The sequence below is a fragment of the Nomascus leucogenys genome, chromosome 18 (genome assembly GCF_006542625.1).
Source record: "Nomascus leucogenys isolate Asia chromosome 18, Asia_NLE_v1, whole genome shotgun sequence".
Taxonomy (NCBI): Eukaryota; Metazoa; Chordata; class Mammalia; order Primates; family Hylobatidae; genus Nomascus; species Nomascus leucogenys.
The window spans coordinates 34,150,244-34,171,396 of NC_044398.1; the positions used below are offsets into that span (position 1 = coordinate 34,150,244).

The following is a 21,153-nucleotide window of genomic DNA, read 5'->3' on the forward strand; positions in this document are numbered from 1 at the left end:
AGGAAACTGAGGCTCAAAAATCAGTAATGAGATTTCTCAAGGTTACAAGGCTTGGGAAAGATCCAAGGAAAAAAAGTTTCCCTGATTCCAAGGTCAATGCTGTTTCCACAGACCTGCAAAGGTAAACATACCTCTTTGATGAAGGAATCTATGACTGTTTTCTTAAACATGTCTATGAAGTTCCCATCTGAAAGTTTCTTTACTTAGTAGTACAGTGGGTAGAAGCTTGGTTCTGCAAAATGCATAGGGAGGATTTGGTTGAGAATTTGTTTGGTATAAATATAGCCTTTGAACCAAAACATTTCGCAAACAGCAGAACAGCAGGTAGTATCTATGGAGAGCATCTGGGGTCATCACCTTATTCAATGTTTTCTAAGCTGTTTTTGCCAAATTAGCAAAAGAAAAAAGTATAATAATTTCAAAAGATAAGATTTTTATTTACTAGAATATCCTAAAGATTGTTAATTTAGTTTTTGTGACTGTTTTTTTCCCTTCATCAACATAGAAAATGGATCTTTTATGTTTGTTTTATATTGAACAATGTGGGATCACCCTTAAATTTAAAGAAGTATTTGATTATACCTGAGTCAAAGAATGTTGATACGGAAAGTGAGAAAAATTTTTTTCCTTTCAAACCGTTCATAAGATCTATAAACACTGATAAACTATTATCAGTAATTTTTAATACAATATTATTTTTAAATCAGATTAATTGGTCTGAAAAAATATACATAATTTCTTTTGCAGATTTAACTGGGTGTGATGATTATTTATAGGCTTATTTTCCTTGCAGATATTTTAAGAGTGTTTCAATAGTTTTTTTTGTGCATATGTTTCAGTCAGTGAGGAGGTTAGGGACATAAGACCCAGTATGGTTCCCTTTGTATAACATTGAACAGTTACTTTCTTGAAAAAACTTTTTTCTGTAAAGTGAGGAGATTGAAGTAAATGACATTTCAAGAGTATCGTAGTTCTGATAATCTGTGATTGAAATAAGTAAAGCTAAAAAGCCCCAAGTTATTGAAATTAAAAAGCATGTCCACGTAACCGGTGGCCTACATGTCACATTATAACATCCTGAATCTTTTTTAATGCTGCCTTGGTTTTGCTAACTTTAGCTAATGTTCTTTATTTTTACCTGCTAATCATTACTCTGAAAACCTGTGATTTAAGAAGAAATTTTATTTTTTTTTTTGAGACAGAGTCTTGCTCTGTCGCCCAGGCTGGAATGCAGTGGCACGATCTCGGCTCACTGCAACCTCCACCTCCCAGGTTCAAGCAATTCTCCTGCCTTAGCCTCCCAAGTAACTGGGATTACAGGTGGCTGCCACTACACCTGGTTAATTTTTGTATTTTTAGTAGAGACGGGGTTTCACCATTTTGGCTGGGCTGGTCTTCAACTCCTGACCTCGTGATCCACCCACCTTGTCCTCACAAAGTGCTGGGATTACATGCGTGAGCCCACTGCACCCAGCCGAAATAAAAATTTTTAGATGATAATTTTTTTGTATTGCCTGATTCACAAATTGGTGCGTTTTCTGTGTGTTTAACACCTAAAGTCTATCTCCCCCTTTAAATTCCTTCCTTTTCTGCAAAAGACTGGAATCTGCTACTTTAACAAGAGATATATGATGATAAATGTAACGTATACCAGAAAGAATATATTATTTCTTGTACATTGTACTACAAATATTAGAGGAAAATAATTTTTTAAAAGATATTAAAAATAGGTTTGGATTATGATGTATTTTTAGTAATTTGAGCTGCCTGTATTTTAAAAAAATGAAATCTGTCTTCTCGTTAACAATATTGCTCTGTGTTATTTAAAAGTAAAACAAAGTATGACTTGGTTTCTCTATTTTTTGGTTCCCTTTTTTATTATACCTCCCTACCCCATCTCTCTCTGCACAGGGTGGGTATTCTGCTCCCTCCTTCTCTCCTTGGCAGGGCTCCTTCCAGGGGATCCCACGGACTGTTCCACCGCACCGCAGACAGAGTGAGTCTGTGTCTCTCACTCCTATCCTGCTCTGGCTTCCCCTTCATGGTATTTCCCTTCTGCATGACCTGTTCTTCCCCAGCACCTCCTTTTCTATCCTGAGTGCTCTGCAGGCATCTGCTAAAGCAGCACTCTCTGTGGTCTCCTCTCTTAACACTTCCTTTTACTGCATGTAAACAGACCTCTACTTAGAGCCTTATGGAAGCTGTCTGAGGTTAATTTCATTCTAATACTGTTTAAACCTATTGCCAGTGACCCTAGACCTACTGACATGCATCTGTCTTTAATGCATTTTCAAAACCTTGAAATGTGTGAATAAAAATTGTAGTGTTATCTAATTGTTTTAAAAAGTGTACATGCGATCTACAATAGTATGATGGACAGATGCATAATGTGTAGGGAGCAGGCTTACTAGACCATTGCACATTTCTTTAAATAATATTTCCTAATTAAGGGCTTGGATTGCATTTCACTGTCATCTAAAATAAAGATATTTCTAATTGTTTTTTCTAAAAGTGATTTAAAACAACTGTTTTTGTAATTTATCAGCTTTACAGCACAGAAGAAATGGCTTTTGAATATGCATGGTTTACTAACATTTCTAATGATTTAGTTACTGTTTGACCTTAAAATTTTTGTTTACGTTAAATCTCTTTTCCAAAACAGTGTGGGTTATTTTGTTTTATGTACTTAAGTATGCCTGGTAAGTTGGTTATATTTTATCTTTTTTGAAAAGTCACCCATAAAAAGCTATTATTAATGAAAACGAAATATAAATACAGTCAATCAGAGATATTTTTATGCCTTCTGCAAGGATTTATCCTGATTTGTGATTCATTCAGTTTTTTCATTATCCATTTCCATGTGAAGTATCAAAGGTGTCAAAGGAGGAAATTTTAAGTAATTAGGAATGTGATTTATTTAAAGAAAATTTTATTTCTTGAATTAGCCAAAATTATGAGGTATCGACATGAATTCCAGAGAAGGCATGGAGTTTATTTTTTGGCTGCTACACCTCTCCTTCCCTTCTGTACTTTTTGTTTTAAAGAAAAATCGTTTCTGTAGGCTTTTATATGATGTTCTTTAGTAGCAAGTTCATTTGTTTACTGAAGCAATGAGAAAAGGAGTTTTTTTGTCCTCCTTCTTTTCTATCTCCCACCACCTTGGTAACTCCTCCTTCTCCCACCACCTTGGTAACTCCTCCTTTTCACTTCTCTTGTCTTCAAGTAAGTTGCTTTCTTTTCTCTATTTAAATAATCCCAGCACAAAAAGAATCATACTAAAATGCTGGTCAAGTCATCTGAAATTTCAAAGGGCAGATACAACAAATTATAATATGTTCTTAGGCTTGTGGCCAGTAACCAGCAAGGTTTGAGATTTCCCCTCAGATTAGCACACCCACCTGTGTACTTACTCAAGCCCCCTTTTAGCCTGTATCCTTTTTTGTCACCATGTTCCTCCCCCTTTCTCCTTCCGCTCAGCTAGCCATAATATGGAATTGAAGTTCGGGGTTAATTATTCTGTATTACAAATAGAGTTTCAGCTTTACTTTTAAAAACATGTTTATCAGAAATACCCATTTCATTGGTTTATTTGTATAGCATTAGAATTTTCTTGTCTTTTCCTTGAGTCAGTGGCTGTCCATTTTCAAGTGCTTCTTCTCCTTCCTTCTTGGGTTCAGAGCTTTCCTTTTTGTTTCCAACTGTGAAGCAGCACTATCCTACAATTCCTACAATACTAGTAAGACCTGTTTTTTTTTTTTTTTTTTTTTAACCTTTCTAGATCAAACCTTCTTTCTCTGCATCTTCAGATTAACAAAAAGAAAGTTTTGGTTCTCCAGAGTTTGGATGTATTAGTCATCTAGGAAAAATATATATATATATGTATATATATATATAGGAGTCTTTTCCTGAGTAGGTTCTCACGTCCTGTGCATCTAAAAGCACTGGCCCTAGGATTTGATCTTTGAGACTTGTAGGACCCTGTTTGTGCGAAGTAATGACCAGAGGGCCTGTTCACAGCCTTTTAGTAACTATTAATGAGCTTGAAAGGTTTCTTTAGAGGGGAAATATGCTCTAAACTACTACTCTATTTTGAATTCACCCTGAGAACAGCTAAAGCAGTTTACTAATAAAGGGGTTTTTTTTAGTTATAAAATATAGCAAAGAAAGGTATGAAATTATTAGAATAAATCTAGTGGTTTTCCAGAGGGTTTTGAAACAGATCTCTTCTTTTCCTATACTAAACTTATAGTCAGTTGATACTTGTCTCCACATTTAGTCAATATATGGGTCCTAGTACTCATGTTTGGAGAGGTTAATTGTGCTTAAGAATATAGTTGAGAGATTTCTCCAATATAACGTTTCATTAAAAAGTTCTTTGATGACTTCTTTCTTTTTTTTTTTTTTTGAGACAGAGTCTTGCTCTGTTGCCCAGGCTGGAGTGCAGTGGCCAGATCTCAGCTCGCTGCAAGCTCCGCCTCCCGGGTTCACGCCATTCTCCTGCCTCAGCCTCCCAAGTAGCTGGGACTACAGGCGCCTGCCACCACGCCCAGCTAATTTTTTGTATTTTTAGTAGAGACAAGGTTTCACCGTGTTAGCCAGGGTGGTTTCAACCTTCTGACCTTGTGATCTACCCGGCTGGGCCTCCCAAAGTGCTGGGATTACAGGCATGAGCCACCACGCTCAGCCTCTTTGATGACTTCTTGAATATCAACTTGAGGGAACTGCCTTTATCTTCTAAATGGGGAGGCCAGGTAAAGCTTGGCTGTGAGTCTTCAGTAACAGCAATCTGTTGTTTTTTAAGTTACAGAAGTATAGTTGACCTTCTAGTATGAAGATAGTCTGTTCTAAATATGCAGAGTGAGATAATTAATGTTTACAGGGAGTATTTAGCCCTCATCACTCTAGAAAGCTGTAGTGGCCAGCAGTGTTCAAACTGCGTTTAACAATATAGGAAAATAGGCGAGGCGTGGTGGCTCACGCCTGTAATCCCAGCACTTTGTGGGGCTGAGGCAGGCGGATCACAAGGTCAGGAGATCGAGACCATCCTGGTTAACACGGTAAAACAGCATCTCTACTAAAAATATGAAAAATTAGCTGGGTGTGGTGGCGGGTACCTGTAGTCCCAGCTACTGGTGAGACTGAGGCAGGAGAATGGTGTGAACCCAGGAGGCAGAGCTTGCCGTGAGCCAGATCGCACCACTGCACTCCAGCCTGAGCAACAGAGTGAGACTCTGTCTCAAAAAAAAGAATATAGGAAAATAGAGATAAATGGAAGGTTCTGGCCTTTATTATTTTTCTTAGAAAATTTTGACTTACATTTCTTAAGTATATTACTAGTCTCTACTTCATGATACTTTTTTATTTCAAATTAAATTTTCTCTAGGTTAGCAGAGAATATCTGTGTTTAGGTCTTTCCTGCTGTTAGTAGGGATTTGAGCTTTTGTACAAATTCACTTAACTGGCATTGGTGTAGTCTTGCTACTCTAATTTCCAACTTTGTAAAATTGGGAATAATAAATAACCTACCTCAGAGTAGGAAAATTTAATAAAAATAATTGTTTTTGGCAAGTGGAAAGCCTTCCTGGTAATTCCAAATAGCATTTCTTGCCAGAGCATGTACTTACAGGAATACTTGACTTTTCAAAAAGTATGTTTTGAAATAATACCTATTTCTTATTTTGTCTAACTAAGCTTTTAAAACTTGCTGTTTAGTACCTTGCTTGATAAATTTAGAAATCACATTTATTTTTACCTTCCATGTGCGGTGACTTAATGCAAAGGGAAAAAGTTATTTTAAAACAACAAAAATTGCATAAATGCATCTATATTTGTTGTAATAGCCTGACAGTTTCTTGATGTAGTGTTGTGTCCACCATAATTATATTAAGAATGACAAATTTATATTGTCTTACATCTTCTTTCTCTTACAAATTTCAGGGGGTGTTTCACAAACATTTTTGACATGCAGTGATTATAAATTTATTTTACATGACAGCCCAGTATGTATTTACTGAGAGAAAGTATGTGTTTACAACAACCTGATTCACTGTGTATGTATATTTAAAATTCTGATAAAAGATCATGGGACAGTACTTTCTCTTAAAATATTTGATCCTCTCATATTTTTTCTCTCTATTCTGTTTTTTTAAATGTTGCTAGCAACCTGCAGTTAAAAAAACATTGGTCTATTTTGCCCATATAAATATGAGCATGTAGGTTTTAAATATACTGACTTTAAATATAAGGCTAAGAAGTGTAGATAATTTAATGTGCATAGATTTTGTGTGTATAAGGCCGGGCACGGTGGCTCACGCCTGTAATCCCAGCACTTTGGGAGGCCGAGGCAGGCGGATCACAAGGTCAGGAGATCGAGACCATCCTGGCTAACACAGTGAAACCCCATCTCTACTAAAAATACAAAAAATTAGCCAGGCGAGGTGGCGGGCGCCTGTAGTCCCAGCTACTCGGGAGGCTGAGGCAGGAGAATGGCATGAACCCCGGGGGGTGGAGTCTGCAGTGAGCCGAGATAGCGCCATTGCACTCCAGCCTGGGCAACAGCGAGACTCTGTCTCAAAAAAAAAAAAAAAGATTTTGTGTGTATAATCAAAGTAAAGCTTTTTTTTTTTTTTTTTTTTTTTGCTGAAATACTGTTTTTAAGTGGTGCCTCCTAAGAACTGTCTATGGCAGGAAAAAATGTTTATTGTTGGATATTAATAGAGTGGCTTAAATGGCTGATGAGCCCTTTGTAAGAGCCAGCTTTTCCTCAGTTTAGCCAAAATGTTGATCTTACTGAATGCCCACCTTTGCCATTTGCCTGCTTATTCTTGACTGCACTGTCTCACTTTAGTAATTCACTATCCTTATTCTTTTAGTCCTTTTGGCTGGAGAATTGTTCTCTTGAAATTCATACAGTTGGATAATCTTTCTAAGAGCTACTTAAAAATTACACTTTCACAAATATTCCTATAGGAAACTCTTATGTATATTTTTAAAAATTTAGCCATACCTTTTAAGAAAGGGGAAAAGACTAATATTAATTGAATACTTACTATGTTTTTTAATGTCTTAAGTACTTTTCTGGGCATTTCATTTAAATTATTTGATTCTCACAGCAACTCAGAGTCAGAGCAATTATTCCAATTTTATAATAAGGAAGATGCAGATAAATCATAAATAAATCAATAAATGATGTAGTAATTTGCTCAGGGTAAGTGAACAAACCATAATTAAATTCTGTTCTACTTCCAGAGTCTGAACCTTAAATATTTTTTGTAAATACAATGACTCTTCCTTCAAAATGTACATTTGTCCTATTTATAATAGTAATGTAGTGACTCATTATGGAGGAATTAGAAGAAACATTTTGGTATATTTCCTTTCAGTCTTTTAAATACTGTGTTATAAAGTTGAATTTATGTATTTTCAGTCGTTCTGCTTTTTTCACATAGTATTATTTTATATATATACACACATTTTTATATGGTAAATATTTCTTGAAATTGACATTTTAATGGCCACTTGATAATGCATTATGTGGATATATTCTAAATTAATTTTTTTCTATTGGGCATTAATGATGTTTCTAGTCACAGAGAGGAATATTGGTAAGCAGTTTATCTTTGTGTATAAATCAGTGTCAGTGTCTCTCCTTTCTTAGATAGATTTCCTGGAAGGATATCAGTTAATTAAAGGGTATACACTTTCTAAGGCCACTTGATGTGTCAAATGTGTATTTGACAATTGTTGAGTTGTCAAACATGCTCATAATGTATAAATTAACAAGGCTCAATCTGATTGACTCTAATGTGTGACTATAATCAATTTTATACATAAGAATAACTTCAGCTTCCTTAGAAATTAGCTCTGGGAGTGACTTTTCATAAAAATAAAATATTTTGGAATGAAATGCAAACTAGAGTAACTCAGTAAAAAAACTTTACTAATTCAATTTTGTGTATGCTCATTTTTAATTTAAATATGGTTAACATCGAATATGGTATTTTGTACCTTTTTGCAGCCAATTTCAAGGACTATCTAGTATAGTCATTGGTTAATTAACTAGAAATGTGCATCTAACTCATGGTCCAATAGGCCTTCCACAAACGTAGGCATGGGTTAGTTTCTTGGAATTATGAGAAATGCAGCGTTAGTGGTTTCTGTATAAAGCCTTTTATTACAATCTGCTTTGCAGCTTGTGGGATTTTTTTTTTAGCCAGTCTTTTTTCCTGTACCATAATGCTTACAATATTCTTGTACTCTGGATAAATATATTGTGTCTACTGATCACATCAATGGAACTGTGCTATTACGATGCCATTTAGGGTTTTTTTCCTGAACTACTCTACATCATCTGAGAGGTAGATGTTAATGGATTCTGTGTCTTTGAGATAGAGACCCACGAAATTAATCATCTAAGAGTGATTGTGCCTCTGTAGTAAATGCTTACTTAAGTCCCTCTTAATCATTTTCATACTTAAAAAAAAAAACAAAACAAACCCGTAAACTGGTCATCAACTTAGAAAAGCCATTTAACTCTTTATTTCAGAAATTATTTTTAAACAATTTATATTATCAATCTGCTGTCCTCTAAATTTTCTGAGGTCTAGAGGCACCATTTTGAGATACAGAGGAATAAGAGCATTCCTGTTTCCCAAAAAGCACTGGAAGCTGTGATTGGCTTCATGTGATCTCTAAAGCAAAAGTCTTTAAGTCTAGTTGTAATACAGTATTAGGGATACAAGTTAAGTCTTTCTATACTGATGTGCAGAGCTTCACTTATAATTTGCATCATATTCAGGTTAAGATCAGATTATACCTTTAGTGGTCTTCAATGGCAATAATTAACCTGGCCGGGCGTGGTGGCTCACGCCTGTGATCCCAGCACTTTGAGAGGCCAAGGTGGCTGGATCACAAGGTCAGGAGTTCGAGACCAGTCTGGCCAACATAGTGAAACCCCGTCTCTACTAAAAATACAAAAAAAATTAGCCAGGCATGGTGGCAGGCGCCTGTAATCCCAGCTACTTGGGAGGCTGAGGCAAGGGGAATCGCTTGATCCTGGGAGGTGGAGGTTGCAGTGAGCCAAGATTGCACTACTGCACTCCAGCCCGGGCGATAGTGCAAGACTCCATCTCAAAAATAAATAAATCTAACACATACTTAATCTTATTTAATCTTATAATATGCGGAAACCTCTGAAATTACTTAAAAATTAATTTCTACCTCCTTCATAAGAGGTTACTTGGGACTAAAACTTTTTAGGTATTTGGAGTATGAATATTAAATTTTATCAGAATTACTTTCAATATTTTGTTTGGTAAGAGTCTTCAAGTGATTCCTCTTAAGTGTGAGAAGTTTTACACATGCCTTTCTGAGGTTATGAGTATTTGTACTAACTCGCAAATTACTTTAGTAAGAAAATATAAATTTATTTAATGTTTTTGTTATGTACAAATATATTAAATGAAATAATGAATAATGCCTAGGGAAACACAACAATAGCAAAGCAAATACTTGTGGCTGCCACCCAGTCATGGCAATCCTTGGTGTTGTGTGTGGTCTCTGATGCCATTGTCCTGTCTTTTTCTTGTCTCTGCTCTCCCATTATGCCATTGGCAAGGAGTTGAGAAGTTAGTCCATTACTTCTCTGACAAAGCGTGGTACAGTACAATTTCGGATTTTTTCCTACCACCTTCCTCATAATCACTTTTTTGGTTTTTTTTTCCAGTTTGCATGATGCATGTCAGAGCCTGCATGAAAGTACAGGCATGTTACAGATGGCTCTATTTCCACCTTCCTTTTTATGGTTAAAATGTATTTAATAATAACAATAAACTTGTATGTACCCAGGAAAAAAATTAGCTAAATTCTATGTCTGTTATGCGGTAGCATTATTACACTTTAGAACATTTCCTGCTTTCTATTTGGTACACTTTGACATATTTTTACTCCATCAGGAATTGACATTTTAGCTGCCATCTTTTGCTAATAACCCTAGAACAAGAATGCTTATGAAAACTGGCATGAGTGCTTTTCTGTATGCTAATGCTGTAGATCTTTGAAGTGTCATAAAACAGTAAAGGTGAACTGTTTTGCTCATTGGTGGGTACTACTTTGCCTTTTTTTGTGTTCATTATGTTTCCCCCAATGGGTCACTGTGGAATCACCTCTTTATAGAAATACTGCTCCACACTGTGGCTTGAGTTTAGTATCTGAAAGTTATCCTGGGTAGGCTAGATCATCTAGGAAGGAAATAATAGGACATTATCCAGGAAAGTTAGTTCCTTAATATTGGTATTATATCTGCCTGTAGTGTATTAAAATAATCATCTGGTTATATTGTATATTCTGAAAGCTTGTGAACTCATCAGAACTAACCAAATTGCACAGAATATTACATTTTAATGCTGTATTTTAAGAAATTCTCTGATGGTTCAAATTCTGGCTTTGCCACTTGCCAAAATGTTTGAATTTGAACACGTTAACATTTTTTAACCCCAGTTTACTCATTTATAGAAAGAAAAGAACAATATGTTTCACCTAGGGGTCTCGTGATAACTAGAGATCATGCATGCAGACTCAAGAGTTTGAATCTGTACCCTTGGAAAGAAGGGAACACTGTTCTGTAAGAGCCCAGAGTATAACATTTCTCAGGTGTTTATGTGTCAGGCATTGTACTGTTACTGGTTATTATTTGCAACAATTCCATGAAGTATATATACTGGTATTACCCTCATTTTGTAAATTATGAAATTCCATTTCAGGGTAGTGGGATTATTTTTACCCAATATCTCGCCTCAGTGATAGATCTATAAGTGATAGATCCAGGATTCAAACTCAGATCAGCCTGATTCTAAAAGCTAAGTGACTCAATATTGTGTTGTACTACCTCCTTTGTAGAGCCATTGGAAAGTTCTCTCTAAACTTGCATGTCTTTGCTCTGGTTCTTATCTCCAGGAAGGCAGTTAAAGATCCTTGACTTCTGTGTCATATCAAATATGCTTGATGTGGATTCAAAATATATAGATAGTGTTGACATTATTGAACTATGTATTTGAAGCCTAGAAACCTCATATTCTAGTTTATTATTCTATTCCTAAAGAACTTGCTTTTGTGTCGAAGACCCAGTTACAAAATAGCTATGGCCTGAACTCATCATTCTTATATGCTTTAATAATCATAGATGAAATTTATTGAGCACATACTATGTGCTAGGAAGTCCTATGCTAAATGTTTTACATATGTAATCATATTTAATTATTAGAATTTTCTAGTAGCTGAATGCTTGTTAAGATACTTTTCCCAACCTATTTATAGTCTTCAGATAAAAAACATTTGGTGGCTAAGCTTTTAAAAGGTCATTATGAGAGGTACTTGTGTATAACATGCTTGTGTATAACATGCAGTCAGTATTTCCTACTATCCTTCTAAACATGAATCATTAAGCTAATCACAGACTTATTTGGAGAAAACAATGGGTTTTTCCTATTAGATTATTTTTCATCAGTGTTTATTTTTTGAAACTAGTTTTTATTTAATCATTAATGCTTCATCATTGACCTAAATCACTTTGGTAATTCTTGGCCAAATAAGTAATTCTTGAATATACCACTAATATTTATTTATTCACTTAATCATTTATCTAGCAAATGTATATTTAATCCCTACTTTGTGCCAAATACTAGAAATACCAACCATAATGAAAAGTGAATAAAGCATGGTACATGCCTGAAAGGAGCTCCAAGTCTTTGGTTATCTTTGTAAAGCAGCCTAAAATAGACATTTACGATTATCATTAAAGATGTCTACCAAGCCTTTGCACAACCCCCCTGCAGTGCCTATTGCTGACATTATTGAACTTGACACATGGAACTCTTTAATCTGAGAATTATCAGAATGGTGTGCTGAAGTTTACATATCTAACTAAAGTAAGACTTGAAGTTGCTGAGTTCAGTTAGAGGCACTTAGCTCTATAAGGCTGGGGATAGGTCCTCATTTTGATGCTTCAGTAACCAACCCCTCCACAAGTTTCAGGATTAAAGTTTTACTCATTTGTGACTATAGGGAGTAGTTAAGATATAAGATCTTTACTGAAGTCCCCCCAGTAGTGGGGGGATTCCTTTTGCCCTCTAGGTTTTGTGGGCTTCAGAGGCTATGAAATCCATGGATTAGTGGACAGCCTTCCCAAGGCCTTTTTTGGATACAAGCCAATACCTCATCTTGCCTGTCCCACCTTCAGATCTTTTTCAGTCCTCTCCAGATTTTATGCCAAATAGCTTGCGATATGGTTTTTCTGACAATTTTGTCCCCACTGGTTACATTCCTCACTGGTTCCACTGGAGTGATCATTCTAAAACACAAACATTAGATATTCTGATTCCTCTTCTTAAAATTCATCCACATCTCATCATCTACAGCACAAAGTCATAGCTACTAGGAGCTGGCCCTTAGCTATGCTTTTGCACAATCCTTTGAAATTCAGTCTAAAATTTCAAGTGACCAGAACATGGCATGTTGTTTTTTTTGCCTCTGTGTTTGGCATGTACTAGCTCATTACACATCTTGTTTACTTGATAAACTCCTATTCACCCTGTTAAAACTCAGGGCAGATTGTTCGCGGTTCTGGAATGCCTCCTGCGACCTCTCCAGGCAGGCATGTTTTGTTTTTGTTCCCATATGTTGTTATGCTTAAGACATGATCTCATCATTCCTTTACCTTATTGTCTCCCTCACTAAGCTCCTCAAGCACAGGAACAAAGTTATGTTCAGCCCCAGATTTTCTCACTCCTAGTACAGTACATGATACATAATAAACATTTTAAAAGTGTATAGTTTTTGATATTCATTCCTATTTGTCTTAGCCGTGAGGATATGGGATCTTTTTATATTTACATTCTAAAAATGTCTGAGGGCATCCTTTTAATGACCATAGAAGCTGCAGTGGATGTGGGCAAGATGAATTAACATCTGGTATTTATATGAACATAGTTGAATGTTTAGAATTTGGGGAAATTGTAGCAACAAGCCATCAGAACACATCTCTGCCTTGCTTGCTAGAGGTTAAGAGGTAGTTTGTTGTTCAACTTGCTAGCAGGGGTAATTAGCGGCAATCCAGTCCTTAGTGGGTAACCAGTTTCATGTAGTCCACATATCAGGAGCAAGTTGTTTCCTTGTTCCTCACATTATAGGTGTTTCTTATTCCTCGTGAAAGAGACTTTTTGTTTTTACAGTAGTGGAATTGATTTTCCAAATATAGTTACCAAGTAAATAATAAAGCAAGACATTGATTTGGGGATAGAGAAATTATATCATGCCACCAAAATTAATTTTTAATAAAAATATAAAATTTTATTTAGCATATGGAAACCACTGATTTATTTAATGTAATTCACTAGTAGTATAGATGTCAAACTTGTAGTTTAGACATTTATTTATAGAAATGTTAAATTCCTCTCAGTTGACTCCACATTTTGTTATTCTTTAAAAACTGGATGTTTTCTAATTCATTAATATTTGATATGAAGCTTTATTGCATTTAATACAAGTAGCTTGTCTTTCTGACTCTGCTGTATTTCTGTTTATTTCTCTGATAAGCAGTGGTCAGTTGGGTACTGTGAGTAATCAAAACAGTACAAGTGGTGAGTACAAAACAGTACAAATTTATAGTTCACAATGGCCCTTTCCTGGGCATTTCTGGAGGTTGGTTGTCTTAATAATCAGTTTATTACCTGTCTTAATTGGAAAATCATATTTTTATGCTTTTCACTGATAGCACGTTTATACCTTTTTTCTTATTGGCAATAGACATATTGCAATAAAGTCCATTTTTAAATTGTCACTGATATTTTTGGAAGTCTTAAATTGCTTTAAGAGTTTTAACTTGGAACTAGAATACCTTAACCACGTTTGAGGGTGAAAAGGAAAAACAAATCCCCATTCAACCAACCAATTGATGGTGCCTCCTTCCTGATTACTTTTTATTCCCTTTGGTAGATTTTGGTTTGTTTAATATGGTCCTGCTCTATTTTTTCACTAATCTTTCAAGGTCTTTGATCACTTTGGCACAGTCATTTTTATCTAGGGAACCCCAGGGAGAATCTGTTGATTTAATTATGTGGTGATTTTAGTATCTTCCGTTTTGCGGGACATTTCATTCATTTTTGTGTTGATGTGCTGTGAAAATAACCAGTGACTTTAAAGTCTGGGATATTTAGCTTGAGGCAGCAATTGAGCTGACTTGTTTATTTCAAACATTCTGCAATATGATTTGATGTGACATATTTCTGTACAGATTAATTTTGAGTAGTCACTGTCTTAATTTTTTTTTTAATGGCAAGTCAGCCGTATGCCATCATAGCCAACCATCCTCCATGAGTTGATGAGCCTTGCTCTCAGTCACTCCCAGTCCAGCCATAATCTAATCCCTGGCAGCCATTGTCCAGTGCTGGTCAGGGAGGTGGAAGAACTGAAAAAACACAAATGATGCAGTATAAATAGATCCGCCCCTTCTATTGGGGAAATTAGAGCTACTATGTAGATTTATTTGTGGATTAGCATAGCAAAAAAACTTATTAGTGAGAAATGGCCCTTTGAATTTCACATTGTAAAGCCCTTTGCCAAAGTCTTTGACGTTTTAGCCCACATTATTTAAAGAATGTGTGTGTGTGTGTGTGTGTGTGTGTGTGTGTGTGTGACAGAGGGAGAGAGAAGAGAGAGATTATGCATTTGTAGCAAATACCTCTGTATCAGGACAGGCCCAGTTGGCCCTGCCCCATATATTTTAACTATTTGGGCCATTGAAAGATAGCTTTAAGATTTGTATTTTTTACTGGATACCCCCAAATCGTGGAAATTGCATAGTTCCTCTGATGTTTTTTGAAACATAACTACACAATGAGCTTCAGGGAAGTACATGTGAGGCACGTAGACCGTAAGAACCTTGTCATAGGCTTCTGTTCTTTAGTTGCAGTTGAGACAACTTCACATTTGTTTTACTCTGAGCCATCATTCAAAAGGCTGATCAATCTAAATTTAAGTAAATGAATGTTTACTTTTGGTTAGGGTAGATCTGTTTTTCACATGTCAGCCATAATAGGAGTGAGACAGAACAAATAAACTTTGAAACATTTTATTTGGAAACTTTTCAACAAGAATATTAAAAATAGGTTAGCATTAGCTAAATGTCTTGACCTATATTTGTTAAATAAATAGAATTTCACATAAACTGAGAATATAGTGATTTACTCTAAATCTTGTTTATCTGCTGGTGCTTTTCATTCTTGACAGAAGAACAACACTTGTTAACGTGGTGTACAACTTTTTTTTTTTTTTAACTTTAATGTAAGTAGTATTCCGAAGGTCACAGTTAACACCTGAATGCTTTGTGGAGGTTAAACCAAAAGCTATAGAATCATTCTGTCAAGCTCTAAGGTTTAAAATACCTAATGAATCCATTATGGCAGGAATTTTTTCTATAATAAATTAGTACTTTAATGTTTTCTTTTTCTCATTTAATTTTGAATCTTGTTCAGTGTTTACTGCCTGTATCATTTTTTGTTTGCATTATCACTCTTGTATGTGTCTAATTTGCTTGAATATTGCAGTTCATTTTTTAATTAAAAGAAACTCCACATATTTTCCATATTAAAGCCATAATAAGTACCAACACAGCCTAATTGGTATTTATATTAAATCTGGGTGGAATTTCTAAGAACTTGTTGCTAATGTTGTTTTTAATTTTAACAGCCTCAAGTACTACAGCCTTCCAGCAGCCTTCCCAGACCCACAGACCACACCCAGGGAAAACTAATAAAGCCACAACACATCGAGGCCCGCAGTGAATGCGCAATCCAAGACATGCATCAGGGCATTGCACATCCGGAAGAAAGCTTTACACACATCTTGCAACAAGAAAGCAACTATGGTTTGGAAGAGCAGCCTTTTTCATCAGGCCCACAATTAACAATGGATGTGGCTAAGAGTACACCTTCTGAAGCAAACTTAAACATTACTGTAAATGCTCAAGAGCCTTATCATTTGGCAAACAATCAAATTAGTGACATGCAGTTTATACCCACTTCTCTTCAGACACCTCCCGAGTCAAGTACAGTAGACCAGGCTAAGAGAGTTGGAAGAAATCAGTCTCCGCCAGTGGGTTATATGTCTCAGCCCAAGTCCTTGCAGCTTTTAAAGCCATCCATATTGAGTTCTTTGGTACCACCTCCAGTTTCTGAATCATCTCCAAGTAGGACTCCCACTTGTAAAAAGTCACCAATAATCACAACATGTAATTCAGCAAAACTTCAGCCAACATCTAGTCAAACAAATCTTGCAAATAATCAGAATTTGAAAGCATCTAAGCTCCGCCCCCCCTCAGGCTCTTTCAAACAAAAACAAACAAACAGCCCCCAACTAGAGCCTCAAAGCTTCCAGGCCAAGACAAGCATCCCAAGGCCACTAACACAACGAAAAGAGATCATGCAGAATCCAAATGGCAATTTGCATTCTGGGGATTGTTTGGCCTCTAATCGATATTCTCGTCTTCCTAAACCAAAGATACATTAAGTACATAGCCATCACCTGCCAATTTGTTTCTTAAAAACAATCTCTTCTGTAATAGCTTTATTTGCAGCTTGCTACCGTGGTGGAGGTTCCATTGAAAGCCTGCAAATCTTAAATTAAAATGTAGAAGCTTCTACTAGTTTGGCTCCTTCATTTTATATCCTGGTTGAAGTACATGCCATTTGAGCATAATTATCTCAGGTAAACACGAAAGTTTGCTTACCCATTTCAGAGGCCTGCCAAAGGCCCAAATCATGTTATCCATCCCTCTCCAGAAAATTCATAATATTTTACTGAGCAGGCAAGAAGTGTGCTTTGCTGGTTTGGTCCTGTTAAGGTCTGTATTTATTGTGGTTGTCAGAACCTCACCACTTGTCACTTGTCTCTTCTGTGAATATGGCTACTATTTTAACTAAAGATACGGTGATAATGGAGGATGGTAGTCTGTAAGCAGAGTTCTGGCCAGTGTTTTGTATATTTAAAAGGTCTATGCAAAGCTTTGTGATGAATAAAGGAGATTAGGCTTTTAATGGAAAGTCTATGTAAGTTTTATTTTTCCTTGCCAGGGTCAGTCAGCTAATGTTACTGTTGATTCATTTCCCAAATTCCCCAGGCTGAAAATGTTTCTTATTACATATAAATCAGTTATATATTCCTTTACATCTTGTTTTACAAACACATGTGCATGTACACACACATATACACATACATACCATTTATGTTTGTATTTGTTACTGGGTAAATTTTGGAGAGCTTGAGATACACCTTGAAACCTGTACCTAAAGATGTATTCATTTGTAACATATGTTGGTGCTAGAGTTTTGCTGGTAATTCAGTTTTGAACCCTTAGGCTTATGGATCCATGATAGCCATTTTAAGGTTCCACAGCATTATGTCTTTAATTGTAGTATTTATATTTATTGATTTTCTGCTGATATCTGAAGACTGAAATAATGAACTTGAAACATTTGCACAAAACTTTGATGGGGTATAAATATACCATATATAGGGATTGTAAACTATTTTCTATAGCAAAACAAGTTAAAATATTTTGAGAAAAAGAACAAATTTAAATAAGACTATCTTGAGAAAGCTGGAGTTCATAATATTCTCCCCCTCCCCCACCTCCAGTCTCCTAGGTTTCCCTTTTCTGTGGTTTTTGTTTTTTTCTGTTTGTTTTTTGAGGCAGAGTCTTGCTCCATTGCCCAGGCTGAAGTGCAGTAGCACAGTCTCGGCTCACTGCAACCTCTGCCTCCCGGGTTCAAGCGATTCTCCTTCCTCAGCCTCCTGAGTAGCTGGGACTACAGGCATGTGCCACCATGCCTGGCTAATTTTTTTGTATTTTTAGTAGAGATGAGGTTTCACCTTGTTGGTCAGGCTGGTCTCGAACTCCTGACCTCAGATGATCCACCCACCTCGTCTATGGTGTATTTTTGAAAGACAATTTTTTAAAGGTAGATTTGGGAAAAAAATAGAATTGAAGACGGGAAATTTTGTTTTATTAAAAAGGTGCTAGAAGGTATTTCAAAGACAATATTCTTATTTTAATACGCTGTAGAAGGTAGGTGTGGAACCTCCATGCTACCATGTGCACGAACCTAATTATGCTTTGGGCCACTTGTCAGTTCAGTAAATCTGCCTTCCTCTTCTCCCAAATCGTGTCGTCTTTAGGTTGTTCACCTGCAGCTGCTTTAAATTAATTAATATCTTTCAGATAGATAACCTTATAAGGAGAATGTTTGTTTTGAGCAGCTGACCAAAAATGTATCAAACAGGATTATGGCCAGAAAGTCACTCAAATTTCTAGAGGTTCCTTTAAAAGATGTATGTTGATGAAATTGCCCCTTTATGAGAAAAACAACAGCAAGTCTTTTAGTAGAAATTTGAAAGAAGTGTTTGCTACCATTTTGACCCATTATTCCCTTACCTATCAGATGAATTTGCCATTCACTGGATAGAAACCATTCTTGGATTTGGTAAGAGGTGAGCAAGACAAACCTTGTATCATACTCTTATGTACCAGCACTTCTGATGGAGAAGCAGAGAAGTTCAGAACGTTCTTCACATAGTCCAGATACTGTTAGAGTCAGGCAAATCAGCAAAGCACTTATTTGTTTATGGAGATGACCCATGATGGCTGCAGTTTTAAGTGGGCATACGTGTTCTATCATTTTGAAGGAGAAAGAAAAGCGTTCTCACGTGTTGCAAATATGTGAATCATACTATATTCCCCTAAAGTAAAACCAGTGACTTAGTGGTTTTTGGTTTATTTAGAAGTTGGTTTAGACGCTTATGAAACATTATTTACGAGTTGGCCTTATCCTTAAGGGAAAAGTTCTAAATTTTTAAATTTATTTTTAATTCCCTAGTCTGAGGGAAATGTCTTTATTGTCCATTACATAAAAATGTTGACTCCAGTAATTTATTTTTCTCCATTTTTTCCTCCATGTATTTACTCCATTTTTCTCTATTTTTTTCTTCCCTGATGGATTTGCAGAAATGTTAACCAATTAGCTCAACTTTTCTCTACCTTTGTTGAGTCTTAATCTTTTAGAAGATAGGCTCATCGTATATTTATGAAGCATAATATATTAAAAGAAAACAAATCTAGGATGCTTGCATGACATAAAGTATTTGCCTGCAGTTTTCATTAAAAACTGCAAGAATATCATGCTTGTCTGCTTCTTAGTAAATGTTAAGTCTGAAATGGAAGTGAGGATGTAACTCTACTGAATAATCAAAGATCATCTTAGATTTGGCTTGATCTGTGTTTATTGCTTCTATTAATGTAAATCAACTCTGTGCCAAATCCTCCTCCACAGGAACACAAACCATTTATTGTCTTAGTTCTAGTGGTATCAATGAAGATAGTTACAGTATATGAATTCTAAGTCCTGAGGAAGAAATTTTATGGGGTTTGTTAAGTTTCACATTTGTGTAAGAGGAAATTAGTAGAGTATTCAGACTTCGATATTTGGCTGTTAATGGGATGCATATCAAATTTTTAAAAGAAAGCTTGGCCTAAGGAGTTTATTGGTACAGGTGCAGATGATTTTAAGGCATTAAAGGATTATAGAGTTGTGTCATTTAGACTGTTTCTAATAACTGAGACCATCTAACATTTTTCTTTTGGAGTCTCATTTTTATTTGTGCAATATTTTCAGGCATATAGGCTACTGTTCATTGTATTTATATATATATATATTAGAGTTTACTAAGTACTTTAACAAGTAAAAATCTGAATATGAAAGAAAATATCAGATTTGCACTTTAAATGAGCTTAATTGCTTGAAGTTGTGCCTGAAATATCGAAATGCCTCCTATTGGGTGTGGCTTTGTTGAAATAAATTTGTAATTGTTGCTGTTTGAAGATATCAGTACAGCTGTTCACAGAAATATATTCCCAGCATGTCACTTTTCCCATTAAAGCACTAAGTTTTCTTTGAATGTTCCATTGTCCTGATAAGTATTTTACTTTTTTCTCAGTACATCAAAGAGAGCGTGATCCCCCTACAGCTGTCATTTCCAAATGTTTCTGTAGCATAAATGGTGTTACAGACACTGGGGTGCACTCTTGGTTTCTGAGCAGAGTTGTCATACTGGTTTCCTGGTCTCTAGGGCACTGGGGATGTACTTTGAAATCACCGAACAGGCTTGCAATTAAGATCAGTAAGGCTGCAGCAGCATTTCAATTTACTTTCCATCTTACACAGTAGTTTTTGTGTTTTTAAATTCGTTTGGGTGGTTATGTTTGCATGCTTAAGCACACATTTGAAAATTAATTACAGCTGTACTACCCAATGTTTTTCCTTGGGGATAATGGCCTTGTTCCTTTTTAAATTCTGATGCTTGAATTCTATTTTCTAATGATCTTTCACATCCCCCTTTAAGTTTTTGCTGCAGCAATTTGAGAGAGTACTTTTGATTAAATGATTCTGATGGTGGGCACCAATCTACAACTATGTCATTAACTGAAGATACATGTTTTAATCTTGTTGGGAATAAGCTTACCCACTTTCTCCTTGGTAAAGCATTTACTTAACAAAATAATACCCGAGAATGTAAGGTCTCTAAGTCATTACTAACAAAGAGCAAAAATAATATCTGCAGTATTGTTTTTCCCATTGATTTTAAAAGTCAGTTTAGAGTACAAACTGTATATTGGAATTTGCCTGTAAAATGAATTCTAAAAAACAGATGTAAAGTCTCTCCTGAAAATGTTGGCATAGTAAATAAAAATAAAGTTCATAATTATAAAAGCTCTCTTGTCTTTCTCAACATTGACTCCCATAGTTTACTTTTTCTTTGATATCTTTTTTCCCACAAAGATCTAAGATACTGTTCATTTGCTTATGTTTTTCCCAACTCTGATACTTTATTTTACATGCTGCCTTCACACACACCTTCACACCCCAAGCCCTGATTGAGTAGGAGTTGATCAGTATTTTGTTGTTGTGTCTTCACAAATTCTGTAAGTGATCTGGTACTTTCGTTTCCATTGTAATAAAATATCTGCTTTATCTTAGAATATTGGGATAATGGTTAATGGATATTTCAAGAAACATTAGCACCTTGGATTTAGAATGCTGTACAAGG

The 21,153-nt window shown here is 35.7% G+C and overlaps 1 protein-coding gene across 7 annotated transcripts in view; it reads left to right on the top strand.

Moving 5' to 3' along the window:
• Positions 1–20,817, top strand: part of CCSER2 (coiled-coil serine rich protein 2) — a 187,127-nt gene extending 166,310 nt beyond the window's left edge. For 3 of the 7 annotated variants that reach the window (XM_030797951.1, XM_003274471.3, XM_030797955.1), the window contains one exon: positions 15,742–20,817. In XM_030797951.1, the coding sequence (XP_030653811.1) occupies positions 15,742–16,560 (819 nt within the window). In that variant the 3' untranslated portion in view covers positions 16,561–20,817. Of the gene's footprint in view, positions 1–1,911; positions 2,045–9,616; positions 9,657–15,741 lie in introns of all 7 variants that reach the window. The other 4 variants (XM_003274472.3, XM_012502990.2, XM_030797953.1 and 1 more) reach the window with 3 other exon arrangements.
• The last annotated feature ends 336 nt before the right edge of the window (positions 20,818–21,153 follow it).